This window comes from Ahaetulla prasina, chromosome 1, assembly GCF_028640845.1.
Source record: "Ahaetulla prasina isolate Xishuangbanna chromosome 1, ASM2864084v1, whole genome shotgun sequence".
NCBI classification, from domain to species: Eukaryota; Metazoa; Chordata; class Lepidosauria; order Squamata; family Colubridae; genus Ahaetulla; species Ahaetulla prasina.
The window spans coordinates 199,603,813-199,619,839 of NC_080539.1; the positions used below are offsets into that span (position 1 = coordinate 199,603,813).

General features: G+C 37.7%; 1 protein-coding gene across 2 annotated transcripts; it reads right to left on the reverse strand.

Annotated features, from left to right (window-relative positions):
• Positions 1-904: 904 nt before the first annotated feature.
• C1H2orf69 (chromosome 1 C2orf69 homolog) lies at positions 905-10,402 on the reverse strand. Of its 2 annotated transcripts, none has more exons than XM_058187763.1 (2): positions 9,264-10,402; positions 905-2,705 (listed from the first exon to the last, which is right to left on the reverse strand). In XM_058187763.1, the coding sequence occupies exons 1-2, from the start codon at positions 9,627-9,629 to the stop codon at positions 1,878-1,880; spliced, it is 1,194 nt and encodes a 397-aa protein (XP_058043746.1). In that variant the 5' UTR covers positions 9,630-10,402; the 3' UTR covers positions 905-1,877. The 2 variants fall into 2 exon arrangements, with proteins under 2 accessions (XP_058043746.1, XP_058043755.1); XM_058187772.1 differs by having other exon boundaries at positions 8,679-9,406.
• Between the last annotated feature and the right edge of the window lie 5,625 nt (positions 10,403-16,027).

Sequence of the window (16,027 nt, forward strand, 5' to 3'; positions counted from 1 at the left end):
AGTGAATTATTGGATCAGAACAAATAGCCATTTCACATTCAGACTGATGTGATAAACCTGCATCATCTTTACATAGTATGAGATGGCATCGAAATCTATGCTAAAGGTCTACTGCTAACAAAACACAACTTATTCTCACAACTCTCTCATGACATTCAAATCTGCTGCAGAGGGTTTAAGAGATACCAGAGAAGGAAAAATGGCTTTCATGGAACAAGCATATCATTAAATTCCCCCCATTATAATGAAACAATTTTATAGCTTATTTGTGCTCAAAAGCTGTGTGATTTATATACTGGATAGTAAGCAGGCAGTGCTTTCTTGCATATAAGCATCTCCAATTGTATCGATTCCGCTACCTTAACTTTCTATCCCATTTTAAAAAGTTACTCTTGAAAGGTGCCCTTCTTGCAAAATACAGAATGAATTAATATGGAGAAATGTAGTTAGGATATTCTGTGAAAATTAGATTATCAAAGTTTCTGCTATAGCAAAAACAATTTAGACATGGCCTTTGACTTTTAATATAAGTTTTTTAAGCAATAATTTTAGATTATCTTTCAACAATATTTTGTTCATCAGTTTTAAGGCAGGGGTCCCAACTCCTGGGCCACGGCCCACTACCGGGCCTTGAGAACTGGGTGGCGGAAATGATGGGCGAGTGCGCGCACATCCCCACGTGCACAAGCAGTAGGCAAGTGCGTGCACATGCACCCCATCTGTGCAGAACCATCCCCTCTCCCTCCCTAAGGGCGCAAAGATGGGAATGTTGGGGAATTGTTTTAAGGGACCTTATTGTGTCACAAATCCTTTAAAATACAAATGAGTTCTATATTCTCCAAATTCCATTTTCAGATAATGTGCTGGCTAGCTTTCAAACAATGTATAAAAATATCAATTGCACTGATGGATTAATAATTTAATTTTTAACTAACAGAAACATCAAAATGTTTTACACTGTAGTGATTCTTCTCTCACATAGTTGCCATTTTATAGAGAATGCTGCTTGATATTTCTGCATTATAAATAGTAACTATATGCTACTATCATTTTTCCAAAACTTACAGTATTAATATAATGTAATTACATGGCTTTATATTCAGCAAAGTAATAATTACAGTTGTTATAAAAGTTCTAACAGTCTCAAGTTACAAAAGCTCAAAATTGTATTGAGCATTAGTTAAGCTTTACCATTAATATGGAATGTTGAACCGTGTGAGAGTGAACATTTTTGGTCTCACACACACAAAGTTGTTCAATTCTCTTCCAATGCCCGCCCCCGGAAAGGAAAACAAAAATACAACATCTGTAGATGCTTTCAACTGTTAGAAACTGCAGGGCATCTCTGGCACAACAGTACAGTAGTTATTCACCTTATTCCCAAGGTTAATATATACTTATTGCAATGAAGATAAATACTGCCAAAATAATCAATTTACTGCATTGCTTGTGCTAAAGTACTAAATAATGTTTAGAGTGGCTTTGATATTCTAATAATTATCCCATCTAAATAATAGGATTTTATTCAAAAACAAAACTTCAATTTCATCAAATTAGAAGAATCTGAAGATAATCTTTTTATACCTAGGCTTGAAAGTTTTGCTCATTATAATTCTAGACAATTACACAAACTTTCCTTATAACATTAATCTGAATTAAGTTTTTTTCTCCTTTTTGCTCTTAAATTGGTTTTCCTCATGGATAATATTGCCTTGTTCAGATCAAAAAGCCAACTTTCTGGTGACTTCAGTTACAAGCAGTAGACGAATAAACATCTTAGAAAGCATATATTTCCTCTTCCCTGTGTTAAGAAAACATTATTAACTTGAAGTTTAAGATCCATTTTGCAGAGACAGTATACTGGCATTATTGACATATCAAAATACTTCATGCACTTTGAAGTGATTGTCCAACGAAGGTGCTTCATCAGCAAAATGAAGTTGGCTATTTATATTTGCACCAAATTCCTCAAGAAGTTGTACAAATCTTCTGTGCTCTTTTCCAATCCATGTTCTCATTGTATCAAATACCTGATACGGTGTGACATGAGCATTAACTGAAATTCCAGTCTGTGAAAAGTCTTTCAGCACATGAGGGTACGTTACCCAAGTATTACTTCCTCCAGAATGACCGCCATCTAACCAGTACATAGCTTTTATATTTTGTATAAAAGCATCTATATCCTTGTCCTTTTTTGCTTCTTTCAGTTCATGAAGTAATTGATTCAAGACAACACAACCTTTACTGAATCCTATTAATGTGAATGAAGCTCTACCAATAGCAGAAGGCTCATTAAAGCTCAAAGCAGAATTGCTAACATGTTCACAGTATTTCTCTGCTGCTGGGCAACCATTACTAGTTGCAAAAGTAGGTAATTCACAAGAAACAGCCTTTGTATTGTCACTGAAATCGTACATGCTTTTCTGAGACACCAAAAAATTTTGAGCAAGTTTAAATGCATTAACTAGCAGGGCATGAAGGTGTCTGAAGGCTCCAAAGTCAGTACTGTGTTCAGGTGCTCCAAATAAATTGCTTGCCACAAAATTATCATAGCAGCTGAACTTGTGCAAATGCATACGGGAACATTTTATAATCCAAATGTAACTGCCTGGAAAACGATGACCAAGAATAATTGCAACATTTTCTAAGCACCATTGTTTCCACTGGAAGTTCTCTGGATGACAAGCCATAATTTCATGATAGTTCTGAAATGAAAAAGATAAAAGAGGCACTATTTTAGAGGAAACTATTGGAAAAAAATGCAGGTCACATGCAGAGTAGCAATAACATACTTAATGTAATAAAATTTGACGAGTGCATGTATTTGAAATGAATACAACTGTCCCTTTTAAGATATTCCAGCCTACTGTAATTTATCTGATTTTTCTGAATGACTGGGTGGCTTACAAGTAAAAAATGTATTACAATTAAAACACTAAAGTATTTTTTAAAAATGAAATGATTAAAAATCATAAAAACATCTTAAATGAATATACATAGCAGCTGAGATACTTGGCCGGTGTAGGGTTAGCAGAAAAGCCAAGAAATGTGGCCCTTGACACTTTCAGTACCCCAGAATTCGAAACATACCCAGGTTTTTAGGGCCTTACAAAAGGCTAAAAGGGTTGGGGTCATTCTACTCTCCGAAGGGAGGAGGTTCCACAGAGCAGGGACCACTGCAGAAAAAAACCTATCATCTAGTCCTCACCAGTTGACATTCTTTTGCTGATGGGATCTGCAGCATGCCCATTCTGCTAGATTGAGTTGGATGGCTAGAGACTCTTGGAAAAAGATGATCTCTCAGGTAATCTGGTCCCAAGCCATGTAGGTCTTTAAAAGTGACAACCAGGACACTGAATTGCCCCCAGACACAAACTGGTAATCAATGCAGCTCATACAAAAGTGGGGTTACGGGTGCTATATATCTTGTGCTATTTACTGCCTGCATTCTAGATCAATTTTCCAAATGCCCTTCAGGGGCAGCCCCACATAAAGCATGTTGCATTAGTCTAAATGAGAGATTACAAAGGTGAGTTACTGTGAGCAGGGCCTTCTAATCCAAGAATGGGTGCACCTGGTGTACCACCTGAAAGTGTGCAAAGGCTCTCTTAGCCATGACTGCCACCTGCTCTGAGTAAATCTAAAATTCTAGGAGGGTTTCCAGATCGCACAACGGGTCTGTCTGAGGTGTATAATCCCATCCAGAACTAAAGATGGAAGAGCCTTGGTCTCTGGAAGGACCAAAGACACAAAGCCGCTTCATCTTGCTAAGATTGATTTACAACCCATTGATATTAAATGCCATCAAACCCTTTAAAGCTAAAATGACTTAGAATATCTTCCAACACTTCCATTTATTACAAAATACTCTGGAATTTGGGTAGATGCATAGCATCCTGCCTCAATACCAACTTAAAAAAATGGAGCAAGGGCTGATGTCATGGCAACATGATGCATCTCCATGGGGCTCTGGGATAGTGCCGAAATTCAAACTGCAAGGAGGTTCTGTTGGACCTAAATCACCTCGGAGGGATGACGAAGCAAGAGAGCATGCTCCGTTGATCTCTGGGAGTTTGCAAGCTCCCTGATAGATCCAGAGAAGGCAGGGAGAAAAGGATGGCCATTGCACGCCTGACTGAAGCTGTGGCAGCCACCGATGAAGAAAGTGTGAAAGAATGAGGAACAGTGCAAATGATCTGGGTAACAGATTTCTAACTTCTGACTTCTATTAAGAAACGAGCCCCCTGGAAATTAGCCTGGGTGAAAGTGGAACCCTAAAAGGAGGTGGTGGAATTGTTTTCCTCCCACTTCCCAAGAAAAGTGGTAAGCATGCCTGAGAGCCGTTTTTAAAACAGGAAGAAAGATAAGAGAACTGATTAAAAGTGAAAGAACTTGGAAACTAGGAAGTTGGACTGGGGACCTCAAATATAATATTGACTAACTTGGAAGATTTTGGGGATTATAAAATTTGGATCTAGGGAACCTTTTTTGAAAAAACTTTGAAAAGACAGGATAATATAATATAATATAAAAGGAAGAAAAGGGAGAGAAATGGTAACAATGACACCTACAGGTAGAAGGAAATGTTGAGAGGTGCAAGTGAGAAAGGAAAGAAAACATAACCTTGAGAGGTTGAAGAAGATAAAGACTGGCTGTTAAAAAAAGAACACCTGCATCAATAAGTTGTTTATGTTAGATAGTGGAGGCAGAGAGTGAAACACAGAGAGTTTTTAAAATAGTGTTGCTCTTGGAACTCAAGTGGAAGCTAAACAGATAAAGCAAATAGAACTGAGACCAGTAAAATATTTTCCTTCTCTTTTATTTTCTGCTCTGTGAACTCTCCCTCAGAAGATACAAGACAATTGGTGGTTGAATTTTCAGGCTTGGTGGGCCTATGTGGATTATAAATTTAACAAGAGAAGAAGAGAATACTTTTTGAAGAACAAAGGGGTCAACAGTTTAACAACTCTTGGATTACAATTAATAGTGTTATTTCTTCTTTTTTGTGAATTATAATTCACAAAAAGCTCCTCTGGGATTACAATTAAAAAAAATAGTGACATTTGTAGATTGAAAATAAGAAGGAAAAAGAAGGAAAAAGGGATACAGTAATATTGAATGTTTTGACTCTTGAATAGCTTTGTAAAAAGGGAAATTGGAAGGAGATAGTGAAGTGGGCTGTCAGCACTGGGGCTGTTAGGGTATTGTAATTATTATCTTTAATAATTGGTTTAAATTTATTAAAACATCTCAAAATGAAGAAAACTAAATCTGCACCATCCTCAGCATCAGCATCATCAGCATCTAGTCCAGCAGAGGCTAAAGATGAAACTACAAAAAGAACCACAAAAAAAATCTAAAAAACCAAATGGAATTAATAAAACATAATTTGAACTTAATAGATAAAGAATTAGCATAAAAAATTAAAAATGCTAAACAAAATTTCTTTGAAAATGCAAATAAACCAGGAAGATGGCTGGCATACAAACTGAAAAAGGAGAAGGAAAAAAAACCCTGATACACCAATTAATGGATGAGGAAGGAAACTTTTATCACCAAAGTGACAATAAAAATAAAGTGATCCAAAACTACTATGAAAAATTATATGACCAAGAGACAGTTTCAGAAGATAAAATAAAACAATATTTAGAAAAAGCAGAATTACCTAAAATACCTAAAACAGTGAAAGCTATTGATGAACATATAACAGTGATGGAATTAACAGAAGCAATTAAGAGACAAAAGAATGATAAAAACTGGGCCTAGATGGTCTACCAGCAGAACTCTATGAAGACTTACAAAATACTTTAAGTATATCAATGTTGGAAGTGTTCAAGTACTGCTAGAAGCAAAAGTACCAAACTCATGGATGGAAGCATATATTACTCTCATACCGAAAGAAGATTCAGACCTACAACAGATAAAAAATTACAGACTGATATCTTTACTGAATGCGGACTAAATATATGCCTCAATAATTGCAGAAAGACTAAAAAGGTTCTTAAATCAATTCATACATTCAGCTCAAAATGGATTTCTACCTAAGAGACAAATTAAAGACAATATAATTTTAAATACCCTGGGGTACTACAAAGTACATCCAGGGAAGCAAATGCCGTTGATTTGTCTAGATGCACAGAAAGCATTTGACAATGTGAACTGGCAGTTTATGCTAGCACAATTAAAAGATATGGATTTTGGGGAGAGATTTATTAACATGATTAAGGTGATATATTATAAACAAACTGGAAAGGTAATAGTAAATGGAGATATGACAGAGAAGTTTAACATTAAAAAAGGTACACGACAAGGATGCCCCTTGTCGCCTCTATTATTCATATTGACACTGGAAGTATTAAACAGAAATATTGGACAAGATGCAGAGATAAAAAGTATGGAAATAAAAAAGGAAAAATATAAACTACATGCATTTGCAGACAATTTACTCTTCATTTTGGAAAATCACAAGAAACAGGGCCTAAATTAATTAAAAAAAATAGAGGAATATGGCTAAGTGGCAGAATTGAAAATAAATAAAGAGAAAATTAAGATAGTAGTTAAAAATCTTACAGACATGCAGAAAAAAGTTAACGAAGAGAATAGATATTCAGATTACTAAGAAAGTAAAATACTTAGGGATTCATCTGACAGCAAGATGTGTAACTATTAAGGAAGATAATTACTATAAACTGATGCAACAAATTAAAGCAGATTTGGAGAAATGGAAAAATCTGCAATTATCATTAATAGGAAGAATAACTACAATAAAAAGGAATATATTACCGAGATAACCAAAACTACTTCAAACAATTCCAATAAAACTGGGGGAAAAAATACTTTGAGGAATTCAATAAAGTAACTGAATTAAGATATATCTGGCAAGGGAAAAAAGTAAGGATAAGCTTAAAAATGCTGCAGGATTCAAGGAATAGAGGCGGCTTTGGGCTACCAAATTGAGAACTGCCTTACCAGGCTGTGGTACTTATATGGGTGCAAGAATGGATTGTATAGAGGCATACAAGACTATTGACTTTAGAGGTGCACAATTTGCATTTGGGCTGGAATGCCTTCTTGTGGTATGGGAAAAATAAAATACTTTCAAAGATATTATATTAGATTGATAGTGCGGGAAAAAATTAGAAAACAACATTATTTGAGTTTGGCTTTCAACAATGGAAGCACTGACTCACCCAAATGTTATTAACATGGAAAATATTGTAAGGTACAAAGATATTTTGAATGAAAAGGGGGAACTCAAAACTAAACAAGAATTGAGCGATCAAGGGCATGGTACGCACAAGTGCAGATACATTCTAGATACGAGAAAGATGTTAAACTATATGGATTTTATAAAGAACTAACAGAATTAGACAAGATATTAACAGGGACAGAAGAAAAATTGATAAAGAAAACATATAGCTAATTATTGGGCATTAAATTGGAAGATGAACAAGTGAAGGATACAATGATAATATGGGCAGAAAACTTTGGTTATACAATAGAATTAGACAAATGGCAGAAACTGTGGGACAGGAACTATAAATTAACAATGTCAACTCCATACAAAGAAAATTAGTACAAGATGTTTTATAAATAGCATTTTGTGCAAGCGAGGTTGGCAAAGATGTATAAAAGATAAGTTAGCTAAATGCTGAAAGTGCCACCAGATACCTGGGTCGTATTATCATATGTGATGGACATGATCAAAGGCAAAAAAATATTGGACAAAAATACATATGTGGCTGGAAAAAATGATAAAGCAGCATATTCTTTTTGAGGATTTAACCCCAAAAAATATAGTAAAAGGAATGCATAACTAATTATCCATATACTAACTGCAGCTAGAATTGTATTTGCTCAAAATTGGAAAAGTGAAGAGATCCCCACAGATGCCGAATGTGATCAGGAAAATACTAGAATGTGCAGAAATAAATAGACTAATACTAGCAATTAAGGAAAAAGAACAAACAATATTATATGACATGGGACTTATTTTATCAATGATTAGATAACAAAAACGGAAGTTGGAAACAGGGAAACAAAAGAAAAAATTAGTGAAATAAAGAAGATATATTAAGAGAGAAGCAAATATTATGATTATTATGTTTAATATTTTAATATTATAGAATCAATGTTGATGTAATGAATATTGTTGTAGATTTCAATTATTTTACAAAGGTATCTGTATCCTGACAACACACTGTTTAATTGAAGATGGAATTATTATATTTTTTAAAAAGGAGACAAATATCTTCTATTTCAATTTGCATCTTAGAAAGCTGAAACTCTCATTGATTTCTCTACAATGATAGATATCAAGATCGTTACATCTTCCATTATGTCTTAACCTTTTCTGAACTAGGTATTGTATATTTTTTATTTCACCTGGCTTAAACCTGATTCATTCTGCTGGGCTGTAATTATAATAACTGTATGGTTTTTCTCCTTGCCACCAATTTATCCACAGGAAAAAAACAACCACCCACAACCACCACAGAGACAACAGCCTCATTTCTTTTACTGTGGAATAAGAATAAATAATGGCCACCACGGGGAAAACCTCTTTGGTTTGAAAACAATACAAACTCAAAGAGCAACTCAAAGGTCAGTCAAGATCCCTGATGCAAGTCAAGATTTGTGCAAGAGATCTACAGATTCCCATTAGAAAACAGACAAACCTCTGATATATACCCAGCATATTTCTTTAGAGCGTCGATTTGATTTTCACTTTCAGGAGCATCTACAACGGCATACCCATAAAGCTGTGAAATGGCATTTTTTTTAAGTGCCAATCGTGGCCTACAAGAGAGGCCACGGTTTCTTCTAGTGACCCCCGCGCCCCGCGATTTAACACCGGCCAACATATTCATAAATTCCCTTCCCTTTCCGTTTTAATTCCGCGATTCCTGAATTTCGCCAGAAAAGCACAAGTCACGCTAGAACAGAAGTCCGAGGGAGAAACCCCCGCCTCAGTGCACCGCAAAAGCAACTCCCGGCCATTGGCGTTTCTTGGGTTGCTTTACTCCTTCCTCCGCATCGTTGCTCAGCGCCGATCGGGGACTGCGGCGTCCGCCAGCTCTTCACCGAGCCCGCGGTCTGCGTTCGCACGTGCGGCTGAGCCACAAACGGGTCCCACCGGACAACATGCGGTGCGCCCCCACCCCCGCTCAGCTCCGCGCGTTGCGTGCAAGGCGGCGCGTTTCCTTCCTTCTAGTATCCGAAGAAAACTCGCGGATCGGGGATCTCCGGCGCCCGCCTCCTACCTGCACGTCCCCCGGGAAGTAGACGACGTGATGCTGAGCCTGCCCCGTGGCGGGGGCGGAAAGGGGCAGGTGCAGCAGCGCGTCGTTGGCTTTGAAGGGCTCGTCGCCCGGCACCTCCGACAGCCGCAGCAGCCTCGGCTGCGGCGAGGAGGTCGAGGGCAGGAAGAAGGCGCTCCCTCCGCTGCCTCCTTCGTCACAGCCCGCCCTGCTGCCGCTGCCGCTGCCGCCGCTGCTGCTGCTGCTCGCGGCCCCCGACAGGTAGGCAGCCGGATTTCCTCGGAGGCTCATAGTCCGTGTCAGGCAGAAAAAAACGGAGCCGAGGAGTCCCCTCACGACCGAGGCTACAGGTGGACAACACCTGCTCATGGAGGCTCTAACGATGTGGCCCCGCGCGACCGGCCAGGCCTCCAAGGTCTCCCAAACAAACGCGCCAACCAATCGACGGGCCCGGCCTGCCCACACCTCCGAAGCGGCGTAGCGACGACTGCGCAGGCGCCTATGGGGGGCAAGAGGAGGCGCGTTCCCTGTCGGAGATGCGAAAGGGAGCCTTGATTGGTTGTCCCGAGTCGCTTCCGCTGGTTGGCTGCAAAAAAGAGAGCGGGGAAATTGAAAGCGAAGAGGTTGGAAGACCGGTCCTAGGAGCAGAAGAGCGCGGATAAAAACGTTTCAGTGGGTCAATTGTACAGTCTCAATGTGGTTGATTAATGCCTGCCTTATAAAAAAGCAAGGTTTTCCAAAATGATCAGTATTAACCTTCAAAGGTGGATGTTATCATTTGTAGTACTATTAAAGTAGGATTTTTTTAATATAATATTTATGGATTGGGGAAGAATCTAAAATTTCATGAATGAATTGATGAACTAAAGAGTTTAGCGCCCCCCCCCTAAATGTTTAAGAATCATATTTGCCACTCACTTTGTAATTGTCACTTGCTTTATAAATGATTATTCTTCATTTTGCCATTCAGATCCTTCAAATGCTAACCTGGCTTATACATTTTATCAATCCATGATAAGTAAAACCTAAACCTAATAGAACTCTATTCTATGAGCAAGAATGATCTTTAATAAGAATAGACTCATTCCTCTGATATTTAACTAAAGAGGTAATTTTCAACAGCTAAGTATTTAAAACAAACTATTGGGAAAGAAAGCTGCCTACTCCAACCCATGCACATAAGATATCATAAAAAATCTGAAGGGCATAAACTATTGCATCAAAATAATACATCAGGAAATAACACAGGCCCCAAAGCCACAAAAAGTTGAATGTTCGTTTTATAAATTGGGAATGGAAGGAAAGACTATATCCTAGAGGGAATCTGAAATGCAAATAATTCTTATGACCACAATTGTGATGGGAATTTCTGTTCCCTGCGAGGCAGTTGTTGGGTGAGTTGCTAATAATCATATGACCTTTTTTGTTAACAGAATCACTGCAGTTGTTAAGTGAGTCACATGGTCATTAAGTAAATCTGGCTTTCCCCATTGGCTTTGCCTACCGTTCCTGTCCTATTGTTCCCTTCATTATATCAAATTAACATAGCTATTGCATACTTTTACTTATATATACATATTTTTCTTTCATGATATGTTGTTTTTATTTATGACGATGTTTGTGTATACTGTTGTGACAAAAATAAATAAATAAATAAATAAAAAGCTGGCTGAGGAGGTCCCAAATGGTAATCACATGACCCTGGGACACTTACAGCCATCATAAATGTATGCCAGCTGCCAAGCATCTGAATTTTGATCATGTAACCGTGGGGGTGTTTACATGGTCATAAATGTGAAGACCAGTTGTAAGTCATTATTTTTTTCATTGTTTCTGTAACTTCCAATAGTCTCTTGAATGATTGTAAGTTGAGGACTACTTGTACAGAATGGGAACACTTTAGCTGATGTGAAAATAGAGTAACATTTTGTTGCAGGTCTTATTTCTCTATTCCAGAACAACTTTAATCCCACCATTTTTCCCTTTGTGGTATTTATTTACTCACTCACTCACTCATTCATTTCCTACCTTTATTATTTTTATAAATAACACAAGGAAGTGAACATCCTTCCTCCTCCTATTTTCCCCACAACAATAGCAATATTCTGTTGAAATCAGCATGCTATTTCTTTTGCTGGGGCAATGAAGCTTAAATAGAATCCTTACTTAACTGACAAGAAGTATTAATTCTTATTATGAAAAGGCAATACAGTATATTTTACTGGAATAAACTGATCACCACAAGATGGTGCTGTAGTTCCAGCTTGATGACAAATTTGCTACTTATCATTTGGTTATTTTATATTTAAACTTCATAATTATAGGGGTAGTGTAAATCAGCAAATTCATTTTTGATATTGACTATAAGATTGATTTACAAAATGAAACTGGAAAAAATTAAATATTTTTTTTGGCAACATTTATTTCTGTGCTGTCTCTGTTTTAAGTTTTCAAATTTAGTTTCTTTAAAAAGTTTCACAATAAATATACATATGAGCTGCAGAAGAGGTTCATGGAGAAAGGAGAGTTGATTCTCCTAGGACAAAATGTACTGAGATGTGTTTGATATATAAAATAGAACATATATTTTCCAATGTAGGAATGAAGACATATTGCAGATATCTATCCAAGAGAAAGCTAATAGCCCCAGAATCCATTTTCAGCTCCAGGTTTAAGACTATACTCATATTTATATGAGGAAGAAGAATAGCTTTTGTTTGTGTTTATAATATCTATATTTTATCAGTCTTGGAATACATAGAATGAATGCTTGAACTTCCTGAAGTTTGACTAGAAAGAGTCCAGAAAATCTGCTTTCTTCAGGACCCTTTGAAGTTGTGAAACAACCACTCTAAAAAGAGAAGGGTGGAGATTGGAAAGAAATCATTCTGAACTGTTGGATCCAAGGATGACTTCTTAGGAAGGGGACAGACAGACCCCTCTTTAAATGCAAATATCTTCTCCTGCAAAGAGGAGCTCACCATATCTTGTATTCATGCATCACTTCCCAAAAGGCCTTCACCAGCAAGGAGAGACATGGATCTAAAGCACTGGTGGCAGAAATTACAGTCCCAAGAATGCTACCCACTTCCTCAGGACTAATCAGGTGAAACTCTTGCCAAGAAGCAAACACGATGTTGCCTCAAATCAGTTACTAAGATCCGCACAGCCAGCCCAGTTCTAACTGATCAGCCAGTCTGAATCTGATTAACTTTATCAATACATGCTTACAGTAGTCCACCTACTGTTCCTGCAGGGGTTTCCCCGGTCTCTCTCTCTCTACCAAGAAGAGACATAGCTACCCAAAACAGAGTTGCTGAATGCCAGTTATGAGAATGAAGTAATAGCCCATTTTGCCATTCTTGTTGACACATGGTAAGCCTTAATAAAGATTTTCACCTGTCCTTGATCAGATTTGCTTGTCTTCCTCCTGTGGTGCTGTGGGCATCTTCAGTGTCATTTCATCTTGCAGAATTCCTCTGAAAGCTAGAGGGCCCTCTAGGATCACAGAGGATTCACTTCACTGTTCTTGAAGACCTTCTCTGGGTTAATTTTGTATCCTTATTCACATTATTAGGAGCATATTCGGTTAGAAAAATACTGATTGGAACCTTAATGAATTTATGTCTGTCATTGATCAGATCATGCATCGGAATTTCTGTATATAAGTCAGCAAAGGCATACAATTTATATATCCTTTTATGCTTCCTGTTACCTTAAAGCAAACATAAGTAGCTTTAATCGTGGTAAGTAATAGCACATGTATAATGATAATATTACTGACAAAATGGAAGGCTAGCTTTGTCTTAGAGGTTAAGGAAGGGAATAATTTTTGTATTCTTGAGAGTCTCTATCAATTTACAAACAGTGTGAAAATCATCATTTTGCCCTTGAAACACAACTTTATTAAGTTACATTTTCAAGTATAGGCTGTAGTTAATTTGATCAGGAACTGCATCCTAAACATTCTTGGTAGTATTTGTATGATTTGTATTCCAATATTGTGCTAGAAATCAATTATGGAGAGCCATCATGAAATTACCGATTACTATCATAACCTGAGGTTTACCTGTATTCTACTTTTTGTGGCTATCTGCCTTTCCTTAAACTAGGAACTCAGGAACTGAGGAACTCTGAGAGTTGAAGTCCACAAGTCTGAAAGTTGCCAAGGTTGAAGACCCCTGCCTTAAACCGAATGCATTTTGGTCCATGTGATCCCAGACAAAAATGGAAATGCTTTAAGTAGACGCAGAGAGTTGCTACATTCAAAGTAGCAATAGCACTTGGACTTATATACTGGTTTGCAGTGCTTTTACAGTCCTCTCTAAGCAATTTACAGAGTCAGCATATTGCCCCCAACAGTCTGGGTCCTCATTTTACTCGGAAGGATGGAAGGCTGAGTCAACCTTGAGCCTGGTGAGATTTGAACTGCTGGCATTCCGCAGAATTAGCCTTGTTGATCAAAAGGTTGGCAGTTCAGCAGTTTGAATCCCTAGTGCCATGTAACAGGGTGAGCTCCCGTTACTTGTCCCAGCTTCTGCCAACCTAGCAGTTCGAAAGCTCGTAAAAAATGCAAGTAGAAAAATAGGGACCACCTTTTGTGAGATGGTAACAGCATTTCGTGCGCCTTTGGCGTTTAGTCATGTTGGCCACATAACCACTGAGATGTCTTTGGACAGCACTGGCTCTTCAGCTTTGAAACAGAGATGAGCACCGCTCCCTAGAGTTGGGAATGACTAACACATATGTGCAAGGGGAACCTTTACCTTTACCTTTTTACTTGCATTCTAACCACTGTGCCACCACAATGCTTTTCCATGGTACTTTCCCCTCCAAAATATTGTACATCCCCAATTACGAGCATTTGACCTCTGAGGAGGACCATAAAGAGACCAGAGCAATCACTTACTGCCTTAGAACCTCCAGATAGATTCTCTGTTCACACCATAGAGTCATCTTTCTTATGAGAAGGACAATCGTTAGTCTCTCTTTCTCTCTCTGTATTTTGCTATGAATTTATTGACAAGTGTTGATGCTACCTATTCCAAATAATTGTAATCAACACATATTGTACACTAAATGTTTTCTTGGCCTATAAGAAGTGTCGGATCTGGCTTAGCAGATGTTTTTGAATTAGAACTCTTGGCAGCTCCAGCTAACATGACTAATAGTGAGGGTATCTAGGAGTTGCATTTCAACAGCATCTGGAGGGCCTCAGATTCCCCACCCTTGAAATAAATGATACCCTGCATCCCTATCCAGCTTTCTGATGTTATGTTAGCTATATTTTTGTCAGCAGTTTTGTGCTGTGCGCTTGTGAAGTTGCACCAAATTGCAGCCTTTCAGTTTGGGGAGGATTTTTGAATGTGGTTTGAATGATCTGTTACACAAGTGAAAGCCATTAATCAGTGAGTCACTAACTAGCATGTTTTAATACTTCAAGGCACTGGTGGTGTCTATATATTTTTTTCTAGTATTTCTGTGAGGTTGGATCTGAAGTTCAGTATGTAAGGAAATGTGTTGGTTTTTTGTTTTTTTTGTAAAAGGAAATCCTGAAGCCTTTTAGCTTTATGAGTTGCCCTCTGGGCCCCTTTATGTTGGTGTGAACTTAAATGAAAGACCAGCAATACTTTTATTAATTTCTTAGATAGAAGATATACATATTAAAACAATGGCATTCTCTTAAAGACGGATGCTGCAAAATCCCAGGTTTTTTTGCTGGATTATCAATAAATAAAATCTATTTTATCCTTGTACCCATGGAGAACTATAGTAGCTATATGTCCAAGTAAGAAGAGCACCAATATCTTGCCTGCCAGGCTAAGAGTCACAAAGATTTATGTAAGTCTGGTGAGTAAGGGAGACAGCTAGGTACTGTTGAAAGTCCTCCATTACATGTCTTCTTCAAAGAAGATGTCAAAATTTCCATGTCCATGATTCTGCACTCCAATACTAAATTTCTGACCACCTTATTATTTAAGAAAATATCTTTTAAAACAGGGGTCTCCAACCTTGGCAGCTTTAAGACTTGTGGATTTCAACTCCCAGAGTTTCTCAGCCAGCAAAGCTGGCTGAGGAATTCTGGGAGTTGAAGTCCACAAGTCTTAAAGCTGCCAAGGTTGGAGACCCCTGTTTTAAAAGACTGTCATGACAAAGGTCCTCTTGGTTGAGCCATAAATGTGTTTATATCTCTCTCTCTCAAAACCAAGTGACTTTATTTTGTGGTTTGCATTAAAATTAACTCCATTTAAAAATCCTTTTGGTAAACTTGACAATAGCTTTTGTTTAAGTTATGTATTATATTAATTATTTTATTGAGTGCATTTATATCTGGCCATCCTTCCACCATGGAATGGTATTCGTGTGGGGTTCCCAACTCAGTTTCTACTCCTGATTAGATTCAACCAGATGTCCTCGGACAATGCCCTTCAAACTTCTATGGTAATCAAAGGCTTGTCAAGGCTCATCCACAAATGTGTAACATCCACAAACAAAGAATTTATTCGAAGTTGTGCAGAAACCTGAACTACCTAGAAAATCTCAGGACCATCTGCATTCCTACAAAGTTTATTACATATATTTAACTGAAATAACAGTTGAAAGGGACCTTGGAGGTCTTCTAATCCAACTCCCTCCTCAAGCAGAAAGGTATTTACAAAACCTTTAACTATATAGCCTAAAATATACTTGTTTTATGTTGCTTAATTTGTCCTTTTGGTTTTCTATAATGAACTGTGAAAATTATGTTTTCACAAATTGTGCAAAAC

What these genes read in the sequence shown, in the direction of transcription:
- C1H2orf69 (XM_058187763.1), bottom strand. Translation starts at nt 9,629, where the DNA reads ATGAGCAGGTGTTGTCCACCTGTAGCCTCGGTCGTGAGGGGACTCCTC. An exon ending in ACTTCCCGGGGGACGTGCAG is followed by an intron (nt 2,706 to 9,263) that starts GTAGGAGGCGGG and finishes TTTTCATTTCAG; the next exon opens with AACTATCATGAAATTATGGC.